The following is a 17,208-nucleotide window of genomic DNA, read 5'->3' as shown; positions in this document are numbered from 1 at the left end:
TAACTGTACAGTTTCCGTTCAGGCTAGCTTCAAATAGCAAACCTGTACCTACCTGTTTATCGTTTTTTTTACAAATCAAGAACAAAAACTGCCCTTGTCTTAATAAGTACTCTTGAATCGAAACTAGTCGCGCGTCTTTTGCACGCAGTTTACGGCTCTCAGGCGCGCAGGGTCCGGTCTTGTCACCGTTTTTTTTTCAATCTGCCGGATTCTTTTTGGCGTCATTTTAAAAATCCGCTACGGCTTTAATCAAAATGCCATTTTGTTAACATATTGAATTAAACAATCTTATCTTACCTTATACATTATGTACTTAGAGAGAAGTTGATGGAAATTCCTACCTAGGTACTAACTTAGGAACCAGGTAGGTACAATCATTCCAATCACGTTCGGGAGTTCGCAAAATAATTTTTAGGAACCCTTATAGTTTCGCCATATCGTCCGTCTGTCCGTCCGTCCGTCCTCGGTTAATCTCAGAGACTATTAAGGGCTAGAAATCTGTATAATTTGGTATGGGTATAAATATTAATCACGCCGACAAAGTGGTGAAATAAAATTGTGATAAATATTTTTTTAGGGTAGCTCCCCTACTAAAGTGGGGATGAATTTTTTTTCTCTCTTCTACCCCATAATGTGGGGTATCGTTGAATAGGTCTTTTAAAAATACTGTGGGTGTGGAAACAACATTTTTCTAGATCCGTTTGTAAAATATGATGTTTTAAAGTGTGTGACTTTTACGTATTAATATGATAATATTAATTGAGTCTAATTTTATTAAGAACTAGATGATGCCCGCGACTTCGTTCCCGTGGATTTAGGTTTTTGAAAATTCCGTAGGAACTCTTTAATTTTCCGAGATAAAAAGTAGCCAATGTCCTTCCCCGGGATGTAAGTTAACTCAGTACCAAATTTCATCAAAATCTGTTGAACCGTTGGGCCGTGAAAAGCTAGCTGACTGCCAGACACACTTTCGCATTTGTAATGTGTATGGATATGAAAAAACACGTTTTTAATTTTTTACCATTATAAAATGATTAAAGAGGGGAAGCGAGAAGCGGAAAACGTCGCGTGGCGGGCACGAGCCTTCTGTCTGCCTAATTACCTATACCGATGCGATGTAGGTTTTGTTACATATTACTCGTATATCATACAGCATTACAACCACAAGTTAACCAGTTTATTATTTAAGAAATTACTTAATCATTGTTTTGAAATCATTAAGGTTTGTAGGTAGGTACATAGGCATAGATAATTTTTTGGTTAGGGGGGAAATCTCTTTAAAAAACCCGCCGGAGGGACTGTCGTAAAAAATAACCTCTGTACCAGTAACAAACCGATAACCATATGTGGATGGTCATACTAGCACCTGTGTCGTTTATAAGAGAGTGCATTGGCATAAAAAGAGGATGAAAAAAGCGAGTCGTTTTTGTAGGCGCGAGGCAGGGTCGCGGCGGGCAGCTGCCCTACCAACTGTCACAGGCATACGCGGATTTTCGTTGGATTGTCATTTACTGCATAAGTACTGCTCACCACCTATCGATGCATATCACCACTCGATTAATAACCGCAACTTAAATCCATAAATTGCGCGATCTCATTCATAATAAAATTCTCTGATGTAATGTCTATGTATATACGTGAAAAATATGTATCTAAAATTGTTTGCTAAACTATCCAATGCATTTTTAAATCTATATATATATAAAAGGCAAAGCTGACTGATTGACTGACTGACTGACTGATCTATTAATTCACAGCTCAAACTACTGGACGGATCGGGCTGAAATTTGGCATGCAGATAGCTATTATAACGTGTAGACATCCGTTAAGAAATGATTTTTGAAAATTCAACCCCTAAGGGGGTAAAATAGGGGTTTAAAATTTGTGTAATCCATGCGGACGAAGGCGCGAGCATAAGCTAGTTTTAAATATAGAAATCGAAGAATGTGCCTGCATAGTAGCCTATACCTATCATAAACTTAATCTAGCTACCTAGGTACTAGCTATAGTAAAAAGTTAATGAAACGAAAAAAAACTGAGTGGTTGTGTATTAATTAGTGTCATGGTGTACAATAATATATTTTCATTTAATATATTACCTATAGTATACTTTATAGTATATTTTCATTTCATTTTCATCATGAAGTATTTCAATGAACCGTACGTACTTACTCGTCATCACAAAGTCATATAGCGAATCTCAAAACCTACAGAAAAATTGTTTTGTGGTCCAAGTTTAGATAGTTTGATTAACATTCATAATATTATAATATTTCTACCTGAAACGTGGTGGAAATTTAAGTATTTTATTCTTCGTTTGATCGCATTACATACCTACCTACATCAGCTGTCCCATAAATAAATGACGTCCAAGTTTATTGAAAATTCTGTTACAATCTTAAAATTTATGCGTAAAATACGACACGGTGCCTACTGAATACGGTGAAAACAACTGATCAAATAAATCCTGAGGATTCCTTTGTCTAACATTTGTACCGAAGTGGAATGTGACACAAGAATTTGTTTAAATACTAGATTTGAAACAGTCAATGTTTTGAATGAAACTCAAGTACTTGTAGGTATCTACCTACCTTCGTAACAATAAGATTTCAGTATTTTAATGTTTGTAAGTTTTCTATTAGTATAATAAATATGACCATTGACCGTACATTAGGTACCTACCAGCCAAGACCATGTTTCCAAAATCACTCTTCAATTTTTTGTAAGTGCTGGGCTATATTAGGTACAACTCAGAAACCATGATTGATATTTTAAGTATTAAGGTGTATTGTTAAGTATAATAAATCATTGTGATTTTAATAACTATTTTTTTAAGAACAAAGAAACTCGATAGAAGGTAATTATAATCAAAGAAAATAAGCAGTAAGCAGTTAGTACCTAGCTCGAAGAAATCAAAGAAACGCGTAGAAGGGGTAAAAAAGTGCTCTGTTATTAGTTTATTGCCGGTTGTCAGCGTACTGGACAGACTGTCAATTCCACTGTACATAATTATATATTTCTAGAAAAAAGTTGTATTTTAATTACACTGTAAGTACTTGTAGGTATCTTAACCAAATATTATATTATCCACATAATCTTCTATACTTAGTAATAAATAAAATTGAAGTGTCTGTCTGTAATTTCGAAATAATTACCTCAAATTAAGCTCGTATGGTTATTTGAACTGTACTATAACTGAATCATGCGTTTTAAAATTTTTGTCTGTCTGCCTGTCTCTTCGGAACGGCTGAACCTATCTTGACGGGACTTTCACAGACAAGTAGAGAATTAACCAGGGAGGTAACATAGGCTACTTTTTTACCGACTTTCAAAAAAGGGGAGTTGTGTTTTTCTACCTATACTTATACACCGAATTCTCCGAGATTTCTGAACCGATTTGAGTAATTTTTTTTAATCGATAGAGAAGCTTTGTGACACTCCCATAAAAAATTTGGAATCCAACTCTTGAATCCTGATGCTGCTGGGGACCCGACCACTTAAACTGATGGGATTTAGAAACTGTCGGTTATAAATTGATATTGGAGGTACCTACCAAGTAAAGACTATCGTTATACTCGAGGACTCAACTCCTCAACCCTGATGCTGTAAGGAATTTAATTCCCAAATCGTGGTGATCCCACGGATTTTAAAAGAATCATCATAATCATCAAGAAATACTACGGGACGGGATACTACTTTTTGTCCTGGCAAATAAAAGTTCCCACGGGATTTTAAAACCTAAATCCACGCGGACGAAGTCGTGGGAATCAGCTAGTATTATATAATATTGAATTTACATTTTACATAGGTACTCAGAAGGTATGAGATTCGTTTTAAATGCTACTCATACCTACTTATTATGTAAGGTACACTTATTCAGCACTCAAGCATACCTGCTACTTATAGCGATTGACATTAGTATCATCATCGTTATCATGAACTTATCACCAGCCCACTACTGAGCGAGGGTCTCTTCTCCGAATAAGAAAAGTTTAGGCCACCATACTGCGGCCAACTGCAGCTTGGCAGACTTCACACACCTTTGAGAACATTATGAAGAGCTCAGACATATAGTGATTTAAGACGTTAGCCTCCTATATTGGGAGGTCTGGGGTTAAGCATCATCCCTAAGCAAGCATCTCTAACTTTTGAAGCTAGCTATCACTTTTGAGGTATTTTAGATTTTAAATTATCGTGAGTGATTTCCATTATATAAACGTCGACTAATTACATGAGTAAAGCCGAATTCTTCTATACTTTTTAAGTAATTAAAATAAGTAAATATCACTTGCTCGATCGATAAAGGAAAACATCATGAGGACGTTTGTGTACAGCTAGTATTAGTAGGAATTCAGATCTTAAACGGAGTACATACTTACTTTGTAAAACTCTTTTGTTTAATATAATTTATTCTTTTGTCCAGTGCAAGCAATGCGGAAAGTGCTTCAAGCGGTCCAGTACGCTGTCCACTCACCTGCTCATCCACTCGGACACGCGGCCGTACCCGTGCCAGTACTGCGGGAAGCGCTTCCACCAGAAGTCCGACATGAAGAAACACACCTACATACATACTGGTGAGATATCAATATCATTTGTTTTTCTGAAGTTAGGGGCCGAAACACAAAACCGCATTGAGTCGAGTTCATCAAAAGACGCGGAGCGAAGCTCGGTCGCGCCCAGGTGCTTAGGCTCTTTAAAAGTGAAAATAGGCACATAAGTCGATAATGATCATTGTCAGTATTATAAATTCATTTCATAACTGCAGTTACAAGAACTTTGTTGATGGGTGTACTTAGAATCAAATTAATGTAGGTAGAGTATATAACACTCCTCTACGTAATTGTTTTCAAAGTTTTGTCAGAAAATAACAGTCTGCTACTAAAGTTATTTAAGTTACCCTATTATTCAAGTTTCACACTTAGTGGTTCTACTTAAGTCCAACTTAAGATTCGTTTAGCTAGTTATAGGGAATAGGTAAGTATCTATACCTAATAATAAGTATAATATATATAATTACTAGCTGATGCCGGCGACTTTGTTTTGTGGATTTAGGTTTATAAAATTCCGTGGGAACTAACTATTTGATTTTCCGAGATAAAAATTAGCCTATGTCACTTTGCAGGTCTTTACTTATAACCATGCAAAAAATTACGTCGACCCGTTTATCTATTACTCATTTATGTAGGGAGGTAACTATGAGTACATATATCTATAAACTTGTATGTATGCAATATGTCCATACCTATATGATTTGTAGGTACTTAATACCAACCTATAAATAAAACCGATCAGCATTCCTCAACGTTAAAAGTAAAATCTTTATTTCAATGAAGCAAATAAACAATACACCAAATAAGACACCTTTTTACCTTCGACTGTAAGAAAACATCGAAAGAATATTGTGCATCTAAAAACTAAGGTAATGACACCAGTGTTGTACATCACCCCAATAATGGACAAAAAAAGAAAAAAGTTTATAAATTAAGGGTACAAATTTGATTTTAAATTCTGGCAACACTTAAACATAGACTTTGGCAGCCCATCTGTCAAAAGGTGACGTATCATTTCCCTCGGCCATTTTGTTTCAAAATGGCGAATGGTTAGTTTCGTGTGCAGTGAGTTGTTCACAAATAATTCAGTTCTATTAAGGAAATCATTAAGGAAGTAAGTGAATACTTTTGTTTATAGACTCTAATAGAGGTGTGGTATAGAAATGAGACATTATTTTATGTGTAGTATGATAAATTGACCAAATAATCCACAGCAATAAACCAGGACAGTTTTGATTTGTAATGCGAATTTGATGATGTACATTACTGGATTTTTTTTTCAAGCATTTACCAATCATGAACATTGTGTCACAACTACTTTTTTTTGTCTGTTCTAGTATTTGAGCTTTATTGTGCGATGCTCAATTTTCTCTTTCAAAGTAACTACTTTATTTTTATTTTGCTCTACAGAATCCAGTAATGGACATAAAATGTCCATAATTGGAAACTAAAGAATACCCAGTTATAGACATATTATGTTCATTACTGGAATTCTACAGTTCCCAGTGATGGACAGATCAATTTTATTTCAGTTATTTTTTAACCTCCGACGAAAGAAACGAGGGTTGTTATAAGTTTAACATATGTATCTGTGTAGCTGTCTAGAGCATCGTAGCTTATAAACGAATGAACCGATTCTGATGCGGTGTTTTCTGTTTGACAGCTGAAATTATCGAGATGGTAAATGATGATGAAAGGTGAATGATGATGTATGATGGTGGACGGTTGGATGTTATGTTTAATAAAAATCTGTTCAGCCCTTTGAGGATTATTAGCTCTTTTCCTAGTTGATTAAGTTTTTTTTTTAAATATCATTGAATGATGAGACGAGCAAGACGTTCACCTGATGTTAAGTGATACGCCTGCCCATGTCAGATGCAGTGCGTCCCATAATTTTGCATTGCAGTATCATACGACACACTGCACTGCACTCATCACCCTGAGACAACAGTTCTTAGGTCTCATTTTGAACAGTAATCACGTCGGCGTACAGCGCCCTTCAAACCGAAACACAGTAATAGGTACTGCTTCACGGTAGAATAACGGACACCGCGGTGGTACCTACCCGGACGAACTCCGCAACTGGATTTTGTTAATTAATGGGCGTCCATTACTAGATCTTGTTCATTATTGGGTGTCCATTACCAGATTTTTACTGTACATCATTGGTTGAATGAATATTTTAAATACAGTTTGAATATTTTAATTATTTTATTTGACCTAGTTATCTTAGCCTAGTTATTATAATTAAATTACATAAAGGAAAACCCAACCTTCATGCTACATTTAGTTCTAACTGTATATGTTTCTTATCTAAGGAGATATATTGAAATATATATTTTTTTGTCCTTAAACCGTCCATAATTGGTGTCGTTACGTTACGACGTACATATTTGTCTCAGTCGAGTCGTCTCGTCACGTCTGGGCAGTTCCGAATGATTTACAGTAACCTTAAAAGGCATTCGTCCTCCCGATAAAAGCCCCATCATCAATATTCCAAAATGCAGTTCGCCCTGCAATTAGCCTACAGCCTTCAAGAGCCGAGTCGCGTCACAGCGAAAACAAAAAAGTAGCAGTAAATCCTGTTTCATCTATAAATTATTTCGTTTCGTTGTATGGCATAAAGAATTTCTCACTATGTAGGTAGGTTGCTGGGACAAATTACGCTGCCTTGTACATAGCAACTTTTCATTCAAGTTTTCCTATAAGATTATCTAAACTTGTAATTCTTAGTGGCGCCAAGTAAGTACCTAAACTTAGAAACGCATCAAAAATTGTGAATCAAAGGTTTGAAAATAATGGCATTAAAATGATACAAAAATTAATCACCTACAAAAATTTGTTTTAAAATAAGATGAAAGCATTTTTCGATATATTTACATAACTCCATAAAAGAAGTAAAAACGTTAGATAATTAATTTATGTCAAAATAGGTATACCTACGTTTTAAATCACGGGGGTGTAATCTTTGGTTCTTCCGCGACCTGGGTGGTGTGTTTCTTTTGTTTAGTTACTTAATAAAAATATATTGGGTTTGTTTTATTCCTTCATTTTAAATTTTTAAAACCATTTTGATATTTAGGTACTATTTCTTGGGCTTTTTTATGAAAATAAACAATTTTCCCTGAACTACATATAACTGAAGAATTGGTTCGTTCACAATGTTCAGTTAATTATTGTGGAAAGCAGGCTAAATACCAATTGTAACGGTTGTAATGTGATATGAGTTTATATTATGACAAGTCGAAACGCCGCTTATACAAGTTAACAAGCTTTATAATTACCACCTTTCATTCGATAAACGACACCCCTACATTAAATACATTCTATAAATGAATCCAAATGTAGGTAAATTACGTAAGTTTAACTCTCTGTAGTTATTATTAGGTAATTAACAAGGAACTTGTTTTTTAATTCACAAAATTACTTATAAGTATACAAAAAATTAGATTCATAGCTGTTGGATTTTTAGAAAAATAAATAGTTACCCACTGGCACCTATTCATAACTTTACAATAAAGTCTCTACAGTCTAAACTATCATACCTACTTTACCTTACCATCTATGTATTCTCTAACATATAACAATATGTTATTTAGGTTTATTTCTACCTTGGGTACATCTATCCAATGTGTATGTATCTATTTCTTACAAATATCTTTTGTTACAGGTGAAAAACCGCATAAATGCGTCGTATGCTCCAAAGCTTTCAGTCAAAGTTCGAACCTCATTACGCATATGCGTAAGCACACCGGCTACAAACCTTTTTCATGCGGACTTTGCGAAAAGGCATTCCAGCGAAAAGTTGACCTTCGGCGTCACAGGGAGTCTCAGCATTCGGATGTAGAGTCCTCCGGTTCCGTCTTACCTCGGCATCGCTACACATATTACGGCGAAGAACCAGCACCATTGACGCCTCTTATTTCTAACTGAAGTTTGCATTTAGTAGGTTCGGTTATATGCAGTTTACCAACTTATTATTTACTAGAATTTATTTTTGTTTAGAATTAGTGCCCATCTAGCCCGATGCAAGACCTAAAATATAATTTAAGATTTTAGGGCAAAAAATTACGATACCATTAAATATTATGTTTACTAGATTTTCCTCCGTTTTTAAACATAGAAAAGTAACTATAATGATACTGTTATTTTTAATCATCTAATTTTTTTGACGACTGTCTGGTCACTTTAATTATGAAAAATAAATACGGAGTTATCTACTTATTGTAAATTATGTTGGCACCATTCTTAGCTACTACCTATATTAAGTTGTTCACTATTCAATTATTGTAGCCAAAGATTTTGAGCAATTACCTACTTATTTAAGTCGGCTCATTAAGTAAATAAAACGGCTATTTAAATACCAATATTGTATAATATAGATAAGTATGTGAATTATGTATGTTACCTACGCCCATAAATATTAATATTAAGTAGGAAGTATGCGCTGCCTATCGATAGCTAAAACATGGAATTCGTAAAAAGCATCAACGCGATTTTCACTTAATAAATAGTGATTAATTTTATAGATCCGTCCTTTAACTTGTGATACATCATAATATCTAAATTCAAACCTACATGTATTATTAGGGTTCCGTACTTCAAAAGGAAAAATGGAGCCCTTATAGGATCACTTTGTTGTCTGTCTGTCTGTCCGTCGTGTCTTTCAAGAAAACTATACCTACTATACCAAGTGTGGTATCATAAGAAAGGGCTTTACCTGTACATTTTAAAACAAATTTTTTGTTTTATTTATTTTATGCATAACAGTTTTTGATTTATCGTGCAAAATGTCGACAAAACACCACTGTAGTACGGAACCCTCGGTGCACGAGTCTGCTTCGCACTTGGCCGGTTTTTTAATCGATTTAATATCTACAATTTAAATATTAACTACTTAGTACCTAGAATTGGAATTGTTACCCATTAACTGAAAGGGATTTAAATTGCTATTTGAAAGTGCCTTTGAGTGCCTTAATAGTTAAGTATTATCTTTTTTTAGATAAACTATAAAATACTTAGGTGCTATAGTAAAATCGAAAAAGCTTAATTTTTGAATCACATATTGTGTCTAAAGTTATTTCTGTATTTGAAATGTAAAATGTATACGAAATAAAAAGGACCTATGTAGGTCTCCTATGAATTCTGAGGGGCCTATAGGTAGGTACTTAATTATATTTTTTTTATTAATTCTTTATATGTACCTACCTACCTGAAAATGATAATCTCGAGCTATTCTTACAGGAGTAAAAATGATAGGCATTATTCCTAGGGTTTTTTGTATAACTTTATATTTGATGGTAAGCATTGTAGTTTTTCAACTAGGTACCTATACCTACTTGGTATTAAGTATCTAGAGTTTTTTGAACTTATCAAATATTTTATTCCTTTAAGAAAATTGTTCTCCTTTCTACTCATTTTACAGTTTTTGAGTGCCTCCCAGTAATATGAAGAAATAATCACTGTAAGCAAAATAAAGAATTTTAATTAGAAATACATTATTATTGTATTTAAGTTGTCATTGTAAAAACTTTTATTTAGCTGCCTGTTATAGGTTTAGTAATAACTACGCACTTAGATAGAACGGTAAGGTAGGTATACCTAAGTATATTTTGTAAAATATTGTAGTAATTAGATAATTTTTATGTGTAAAGTGAGTCCAATACAAACCAAAGTAAAGTGTTGTTAGTCGTAAAACGCTATTTATATAGGATTGTTAAAGCATTTTGTAATTATTAGATATAATATATTATGTATGTACCTATCTACCTACTAGGTAGGTAGTTGTTGAACTAACTTTTTTAGTTTACACAAAACATTGGCATTTTCCATAAAAATATGTATTTTAATTTATAGCTTAATGATTCCGTCCTTTACTAACAGAAAAGCTACCAAGTACCAACTGTTACCAATTTCGTTTGCATTGACCTGTTAGTTGTTACCATTTTAGGTTTGCGCTTGCTATTTGGCAGATGTAAGTAGATAGATACAGTTACCTACTTTGTAGAGTACCCATGAAAATCTTTTGTTTAATTTTCATCAATAGCAACTTGCATTTGTATCTAGTTTTAAGTTTAGGATATAATCGATTTTCTTTTAAAGACTGTTCGCAACAGCTAGGTCATTGTGCTTTATTATCTACTATAACATATAGATGAATGTGAAAGAGACGCTAAATAAGTCAATGTGTTATAAGTACATTATATAGGTATAGTAAAGTGCAATCACGACATACGTGTTCTGAAATGACGAAGGGAGCTTCAAATGTGCATACACTCGCACATTTTTCAAAATAAAATACGAGTGAAGAGAACAGCACCTCTACTGACGTCATCAGTATTTCTTTGATGTGATCGGTGCGGCCGAGTCTTGCTGCTGACGTCAAAACTCACACGCATTTTCAGTACCTACTAATTGAAAATTGCATAGCTTGCGTCAATCGCGGCTCTTGAAAGTCGTCTCGTAGTATACGATCACATTGTTTACGTTAGATTTAAACGTGCAATGACTAACGGCTAGAACACCAAAGAGTAGGTACAGCTATGATTGTTTACCTATACCGCAATTTTTGTGACTATAAAATATATTCCTACAAGTAACATGTGGACCTCTACAGCTTTGTTAAGTAGTTACTTAGATCGCACACGGTCGCAAAGAACGCATTTTAGTAATGGATAAGTAGATGAAGTGAGCTGATTAAAAAAAATGAAATTCAGTATAAAAATTTGTTTGAGTTGCAGTGTGCGATCTACTCGTATATAGTTATAGTGCCGCATTGTAGGCTTCGTTGGTTTTACAGCTGAGGAACGAATGGTTCAGCTTATTATACCTAGGTACCTACATTTCATTTACTTGAGTTGATCGTATTCGATATATATCTAAACATTATAAACTACCATTTCTGGGCAAAACTTTTACGACAGGTTTAGGTTATTTGCCTAATAAATAAAACCTTAAAGATACCTAAAATCTTATTTTTTTTCTACAGAAAATAAGAAGGTATAAAATTGAACCAGCTCTGAAATCGATTTTAGTAAACTTCAGTTCAAGTTGTACGGTTAAACCGTTATACGACTCCGACAAGCGAACCTTTTGTGTTAAGAATCTTAAATAATAATAATTTATCATGTTGTATTTATGCCTGAAACAAGCAACGCGCCACGGTATCGCGGTGGCACTAAGGAAATCTGTCTATGCGCTCTCCCTGACCAATTTTTTTTACAATATTAGGTATGTCCAAGGTGAACGCGTTTTTGAGTCCATTTCGACGCGTTCCGAAATCAAAGCTAGGTTTACTTACAAATTAATTTACAAATTAATAAAATGATCGCAAAGCTTTTTTGATATAAGCATCTTACAAAATAAAAATGTGTTTATTATTTTCAAGGGCGCATTTTTAAGCACGTTTCGGCGCCCCATTTATAAAGGTGCTACCATCATCACCCTTGCCCTGCATAGAATTTTATCTTATTAGAATTATCTACAAATCGGATACGCCTATGCGCGCGTTCAGTGTGCCGTCCTGCCATGCAGTTGTTGTCGTGCGTTCTGTTTTGTTGCGGCCTGAATATACTTAATAAATAAACGTATCCATTTTGGCGGTACAGACTCTCGTCAAGCAATTTTTTTGTAAATTTAATGCATGTAATTTTATTAAGGCCAGTACAATACAAATATTTTATTGTGATATCTTTTTTTATTTGCGATTTCATCCTCACCACCTGGGTGTCTCGTGCACTTCGACCGTCCGCGTCCCACAGAATAAATTTACTTGGACCGTCCGTTGTGCCAGATCCTAATTATTTCCACGCACATGCAAACTGTGGAATAAACTCCCATCGGCGGTGTTCCCACTAGATTACAACACGGGGTTATTCAAGGAGCGAACCAACAAATTCCTGACCGGCATGCATCGCATCGGCAGATCCTCTGGTGCTGCAAATGTTCATGGGCGGCGGTAATCACTTAACATCGGGTGACCCGCCCGCTCGTTTGCACGCTATTTGTATTTTTTTTAAATGTACCCCGATTGCCATCTCCACCTGTCGCGTACCTACTTATACCTTTATTTAGTTTTAAATCCTTCGTTCCTACCCTATACCTACCTACGTACCCATTACGAGTAGGTAGACTAGCGCTTGGTTGCAAAGGTAAATCGATGCTTCACCGCAAACAGACCTGCTAGCAAGTGATGACGCAGCTAAGGTGGAGTGTAGGTACGTATCTCGTATAAGCTGATGTCTGGAATCTCGAGCCAAAAGGCTTTTATGTAGTGGCTTCAACTTTCTATAGAATTTCTCAACCTCTCTCAAGATGTTAGGTTTAGTGGGTTTAGTTACCTCGTCGCTTTCAGTCGCGTCAGCTGTCCAAGTCTGTGTGCAATAAACGCTAAACAGTTCTCTCGCAAATACTTTTGAGCCCCTATTTCACTCGATATTAATTATTCTAATACTCGGTAGAACCTAAGTACCTACCACCACATATTATAGTAGGTAAGGATATCTGATACAGAATCCTTCCTTACGCTATTAAAAAAAAGTAAGAGCTGTATGTAAGTGCAAAAAAAAGACATAATTTAGACCTTCTAAATTGTTTCCATTATAGCTGATAGTTGTGACGCCTTCTAATCGGAGGTAGGGGTTCGATCCCGGACACGCTTAACTTTTCAGAGATAATATATGCGTTTTAAGTAATTAAATATCAGTTGCTTTAACGTGAAGGAAAACATCGTGAGGAAACCTGCACTGCACACCTGAGCTGAGAGTTCTCTATAACGATTTCAAAGGAGTGTGAAGTCTGCCATTCCGCACTTGGCCACCGTGGTAGACTATAGCCAAACCCAAAGCTCGCTATCTCGCTACAGAGCAGAGGAGACCCGTGCTCTGTAGTGAGGTAGCGAGCCGGCGATGGGTTGATCATGATGATGATATTGTTTTCTGTCAACAAATTAGTCACAAATTAGCACTTTATGGAGATTCCTCAGTATAATCCCAATAACATTCCTGCCATCAACTCCCTATCTAATATACCTACCTAGTACCTACGAAATATATGATATAGTCCGCGACAGGTTAAGATGGCAATCGGGGTATGAGGCGGGGGGAGCCCCCGCACACGCGCGCACGTCACTGCCTTGCCCGCACCGGGTTCACGCGGGGGCTATGCGTGGCGTTCGCTGCCCGATTGCAATTTCGACCTATCGCGTACTATAACACACACACACACACACACACACACCCCATATACCTACCTACACACGGAGTAACAATAAACTGATTCAGATAGGTACAATACAGGCCTATGGGAGTAGGTATGACTAGATCTGTATTAGGTAGACTTTCTAATCCTACGTAAGTACCTTTTTTTAGGGTTCTTTGAAATAATGCTCATAGGATGGACTATAAGTGATACATTATGATGACTTTAGTTTAATGCCTACTTAGCCCTATAACCCCTTTACAGGTTTACAAATAAGTAGGCAGGTAGGCACAATAATGCAAATAAAGCCATACCAAGGTTTCTCCATGCTTAATCGAGGCGGGTATTAGATATAAAACTGCAGCACCACCTTGTCGCATTTCCGCCATCACAATGTTGTAATTCAATAAATGGGCTAGAACAATTGAATCCATATAAGTACCTATGTAAATGCAGCGAGAAATCGCTAATGAGATTTAGAAAAATACCCACTTAGGAATTGATGATCTCTGACAAATATTATAAGGCAAGATTCAAACGGTGCACCGGAACAAGGCAGGGCAGGCGTGATGGTCATCACAGGACTAGACTGGTCGACACCGGCCTGTGCCATTTATACATTGTAGGCAATTTGAATGGTTACATCGCCATTTGTCGGTCGCCAGGGAGTCGTTAGTAGTCCAGCAGGTGGGGTTGATTATTATAGAAGCGCTGGGTGTAGGTGCGCTCCCTTAACTCCCAAATAATAGGTAGATATATGATTAAAATATTTAAATCTGCTCTCCGCGCCCGCCTGTCAGAAGGGAGTAGGGACCCTAATGCTTCGGGTTCTACAATCGGGATACGGCAAATGATTTTTTCCGAATCCCGCGTTTCGAGTTATTGTCCGCGCTAACTCAAATGGCTCCCGCGGGAATTCTTTGTTTTCCGGGATATACAGAGCATTAGCTCTGTATTATTATTAAATAATAACAAAAATAATGCCATTTAAGCATATGCCACCTATCTACATACTATAAGATTACTTAATATAGGTACACCACAATAGGAGGATTCGCCCACACACTATTCGCTCTGCCAGCCGGCTAATTTGCCAAAGTAATTCAAAAATTCACCAAACATAAAACATTCGCCGTATCCCCAGTTGATTTGCCGGATCCTGAACTATCGTAATATTTGGGCGAACTAGAATCATTTGCCGATATCCGAATTCCGATAGTGGAGCTATACAATCGTGTATGGCCTAAAAAATAATGATGTATTGCTGCGACCCAAACAGCCCTCTGGCTGGGTCGCAGCAATACATCATTATTGCAACAGCCCTCTGGCTGAGAGTTGTTTTTATTGGCTTTCATGCTATAGGTAACTACATTTTAGCTAATAGTGAGTGTCAGACACTCGGATGTGATATTTTATCATACTGTATAGTTAGCGCAAAACAAGTATGTAGTCTAATCTGAAGTGAGGATTAGGTACATAAGCCTAGTTGAAATCTGTTTTGTATAATGTGCAGGTATGTTTCAATTGGACTACAAATTGTTTAACATGCAATACTATAGCTCATGAGCTATACCTAGTGCTAGGGCCAGCCCCAGGAATTGAAAATTGGAGAACTGCATTGAATTATTGCAAGTTGCTGAATGAAGAAGACTCCAAATAAAGTATTTCTCACTGCTTCTAAATTCAATTGAAAACACAATATTGTTTTGTATATAATATCTGCAACAGCAGGGTGTGATAAGTTATCTTGCCATTATTTTTATTAGTGTATTTATGAACTTTGATTAAACTCATCAGTCATAAATAACTAGTCTTATCAAATGAAAAAATGTGATGCTTGTGTAAATTGTAATTAATTAGATGATTTGGAATATCTAAAAAAATTTAACAATATGACATTTTTTCTCAATTATTTATGCATAACAGATAAACTGGAAGGCATAGATCATATTAATACTGTAATGAATCAAAACTACTCATATATACAAAAATGTAAAGGCTTACTTGAGAATTGGCCACATATTGGTTTTAACTTTTAATATTTGCCTCATTTTATACTGTTCTTCTCCCAGAAAATATTCTTTCTAAAAATTAATTCAACAGTAAGTAGTTTTAAACATACAAATAAATGGTAAACTCTAAGTTAATCCTTCTATCTTACCCTTGTATAGTTTTGCATAATAATCAATAATAGATATTTTTTATGAGTGGTAACATACATAAAAATAAGCAAATGCTACAAAACATATATTAAAGTTTAAGTGTATGTGACACTTTTATCACAGGTTTTAAAACAATAAACAAATTCTTAGTATCTAATCGTCCCAGTTCACTTGGTGACAATCGTGCCATACAAATGTGCCCTTGAGTGATTGTGGAGCATCTAGCGCTAAGTAGAGAGGAGCTTTAGCACCACGCTCAGGAGAGAAATCGCCCATTCCTTTTGTCATATCAGTTTTTACGAAGCCTGGATGAACACAGTTAATAGATATGTCTTTTCCTTGCTTAATAAATTCTTTTTGCTGCACAAAAGTAAGGGCTGACAGGGCCACTTTAGACACTTTATAATCACTATAATGTCCTGCAAAAGACACAAATGAATTCTTTCCATTCTTAGCAGCTTGCAAAAAGTCATCAACAAATTGTAATATCTCATCTGTAGTGAGATCGTCCTTCACTAACGTGTCGAGCCACACTTGTTTCCTGATGTTGGACAGTAGGCCCCAATCACTGCTCAAGTTAATGATGCGAGCGGTATTTGTTAGAAGTGGATATAATTCTTTTGATATTGTAATTAGACTGTAGAAGTTTGTATCCATAAGCCTCTTGGCGTCTTCGTAGGATGTAACTGACTTGTCGAAGTCTAAAATACCGGCGTTATTCACTAAGATGTCGATTCCAGAATGATGTGTTGAAATGTAATTTGCGAACTCTTGAATGCTCGATTCGTTCGTTACGTCTAGGACGTGAAATAGAGGACGAAGACCTAACTTTTCTAGTTTTTCTACAGCTTGTCGCCCTCTTTCTTCGTTTCTTGCGGTTAGGTATACAGCACCAATCTTTCGACATAAACCTTTGACGATCTCGAACCCTATACCTTTGTTGCTACCTGTGACTACCGCTACTTTGGTTTCCATATTGTACATTAAAATTTAGAAACGACTTATACACAATAAAAATATAAACTTTAAAAATAAATATATCTATTTATATAATGTAATAACCAAATAACAGTCAACAGATTATAGAACATCCAATAACAGCAGTGACAGCAATAATTATTGAATTTTGACATTGTTGTCAAATGTCAATGCCATGAACACAGACCATGAGCCATGAATTTATTGTTACAGAACATAGGCACCGGTAGTCCTATGGTAACTCTTACTGTTAGAGCGAGATAGCTAAATACATTTTTTTAAGCTCTTGTTAGAACGTGACAAAACGATTATTTTTGGTC

General features: G+C 35.7%; 4 protein-coding genes across 4 annotated transcripts in view; 2 read left to right on the top strand and 2 right to left on the bottom strand.

The window, feature by feature from the left end:
• Window positions 1-12,208, top strand: part of LOC117984083 (uncharacterized) — a 41,925-nt gene extending 29,717 nt beyond the window's left edge. Inside the window, exons 6-7 of the mRNA XM_034970734.2 lie at window positions 4,424-4,574; window positions 8,221-12,208. Coding sequence (XP_034826625.2) covers window positions 4,424-4,574; window positions 8,221-8,483 — 414 coding nt within the window. The 3' untranslated portion in view covers window positions 8,484-12,208. The remainder of the gene's footprint in view (window positions 1-4,423; window positions 4,575-8,220) is intronic.
• Window positions 1-17,208, top strand: part of Schip1 (Schwannomin interacting protein 1) — a 374,012-nt gene that overhangs the window by 89,300 nt on the left and 267,504 nt on the right. The window lies entirely within an intron of this gene.
• LOC117984032 (uncharacterized) overlaps window positions 1-17,208 on the bottom strand; it is a 218,296-nt gene that overhangs the window by 119,974 nt on the left and 81,114 nt on the right. The window lies entirely within an intron of this gene.
• LOC117984293 (carbonyl reductase [NADPH] 1-like) lies at window positions 15,979-17,010 on the bottom strand. The gene has a single exon (XM_034970923.2). The coding sequence runs from the start codon at window positions 16,892-16,894 to the stop codon at window positions 16,064-16,066; it is 831 nt and encodes a 276-aa protein (XP_034826814.1). The 5' UTR covers window positions 16,895-17,010; the 3' UTR covers window positions 15,979-16,063.

The sequence above is a fragment of the Maniola hyperantus genome, chromosome 1 (genome assembly GCF_902806685.2).
Source record: "Maniola hyperantus chromosome 1, iAphHyp1.2, whole genome shotgun sequence".
Lineage (NCBI taxonomy): Eukaryota > Metazoa > Arthropoda > Insecta > Lepidoptera > Nymphalidae > Maniola > Maniola hyperantus.
Note: the sequence above shows the minus strand (reverse complement) of the source record. Positions and strands in the feature narration are given on the sequence as shown.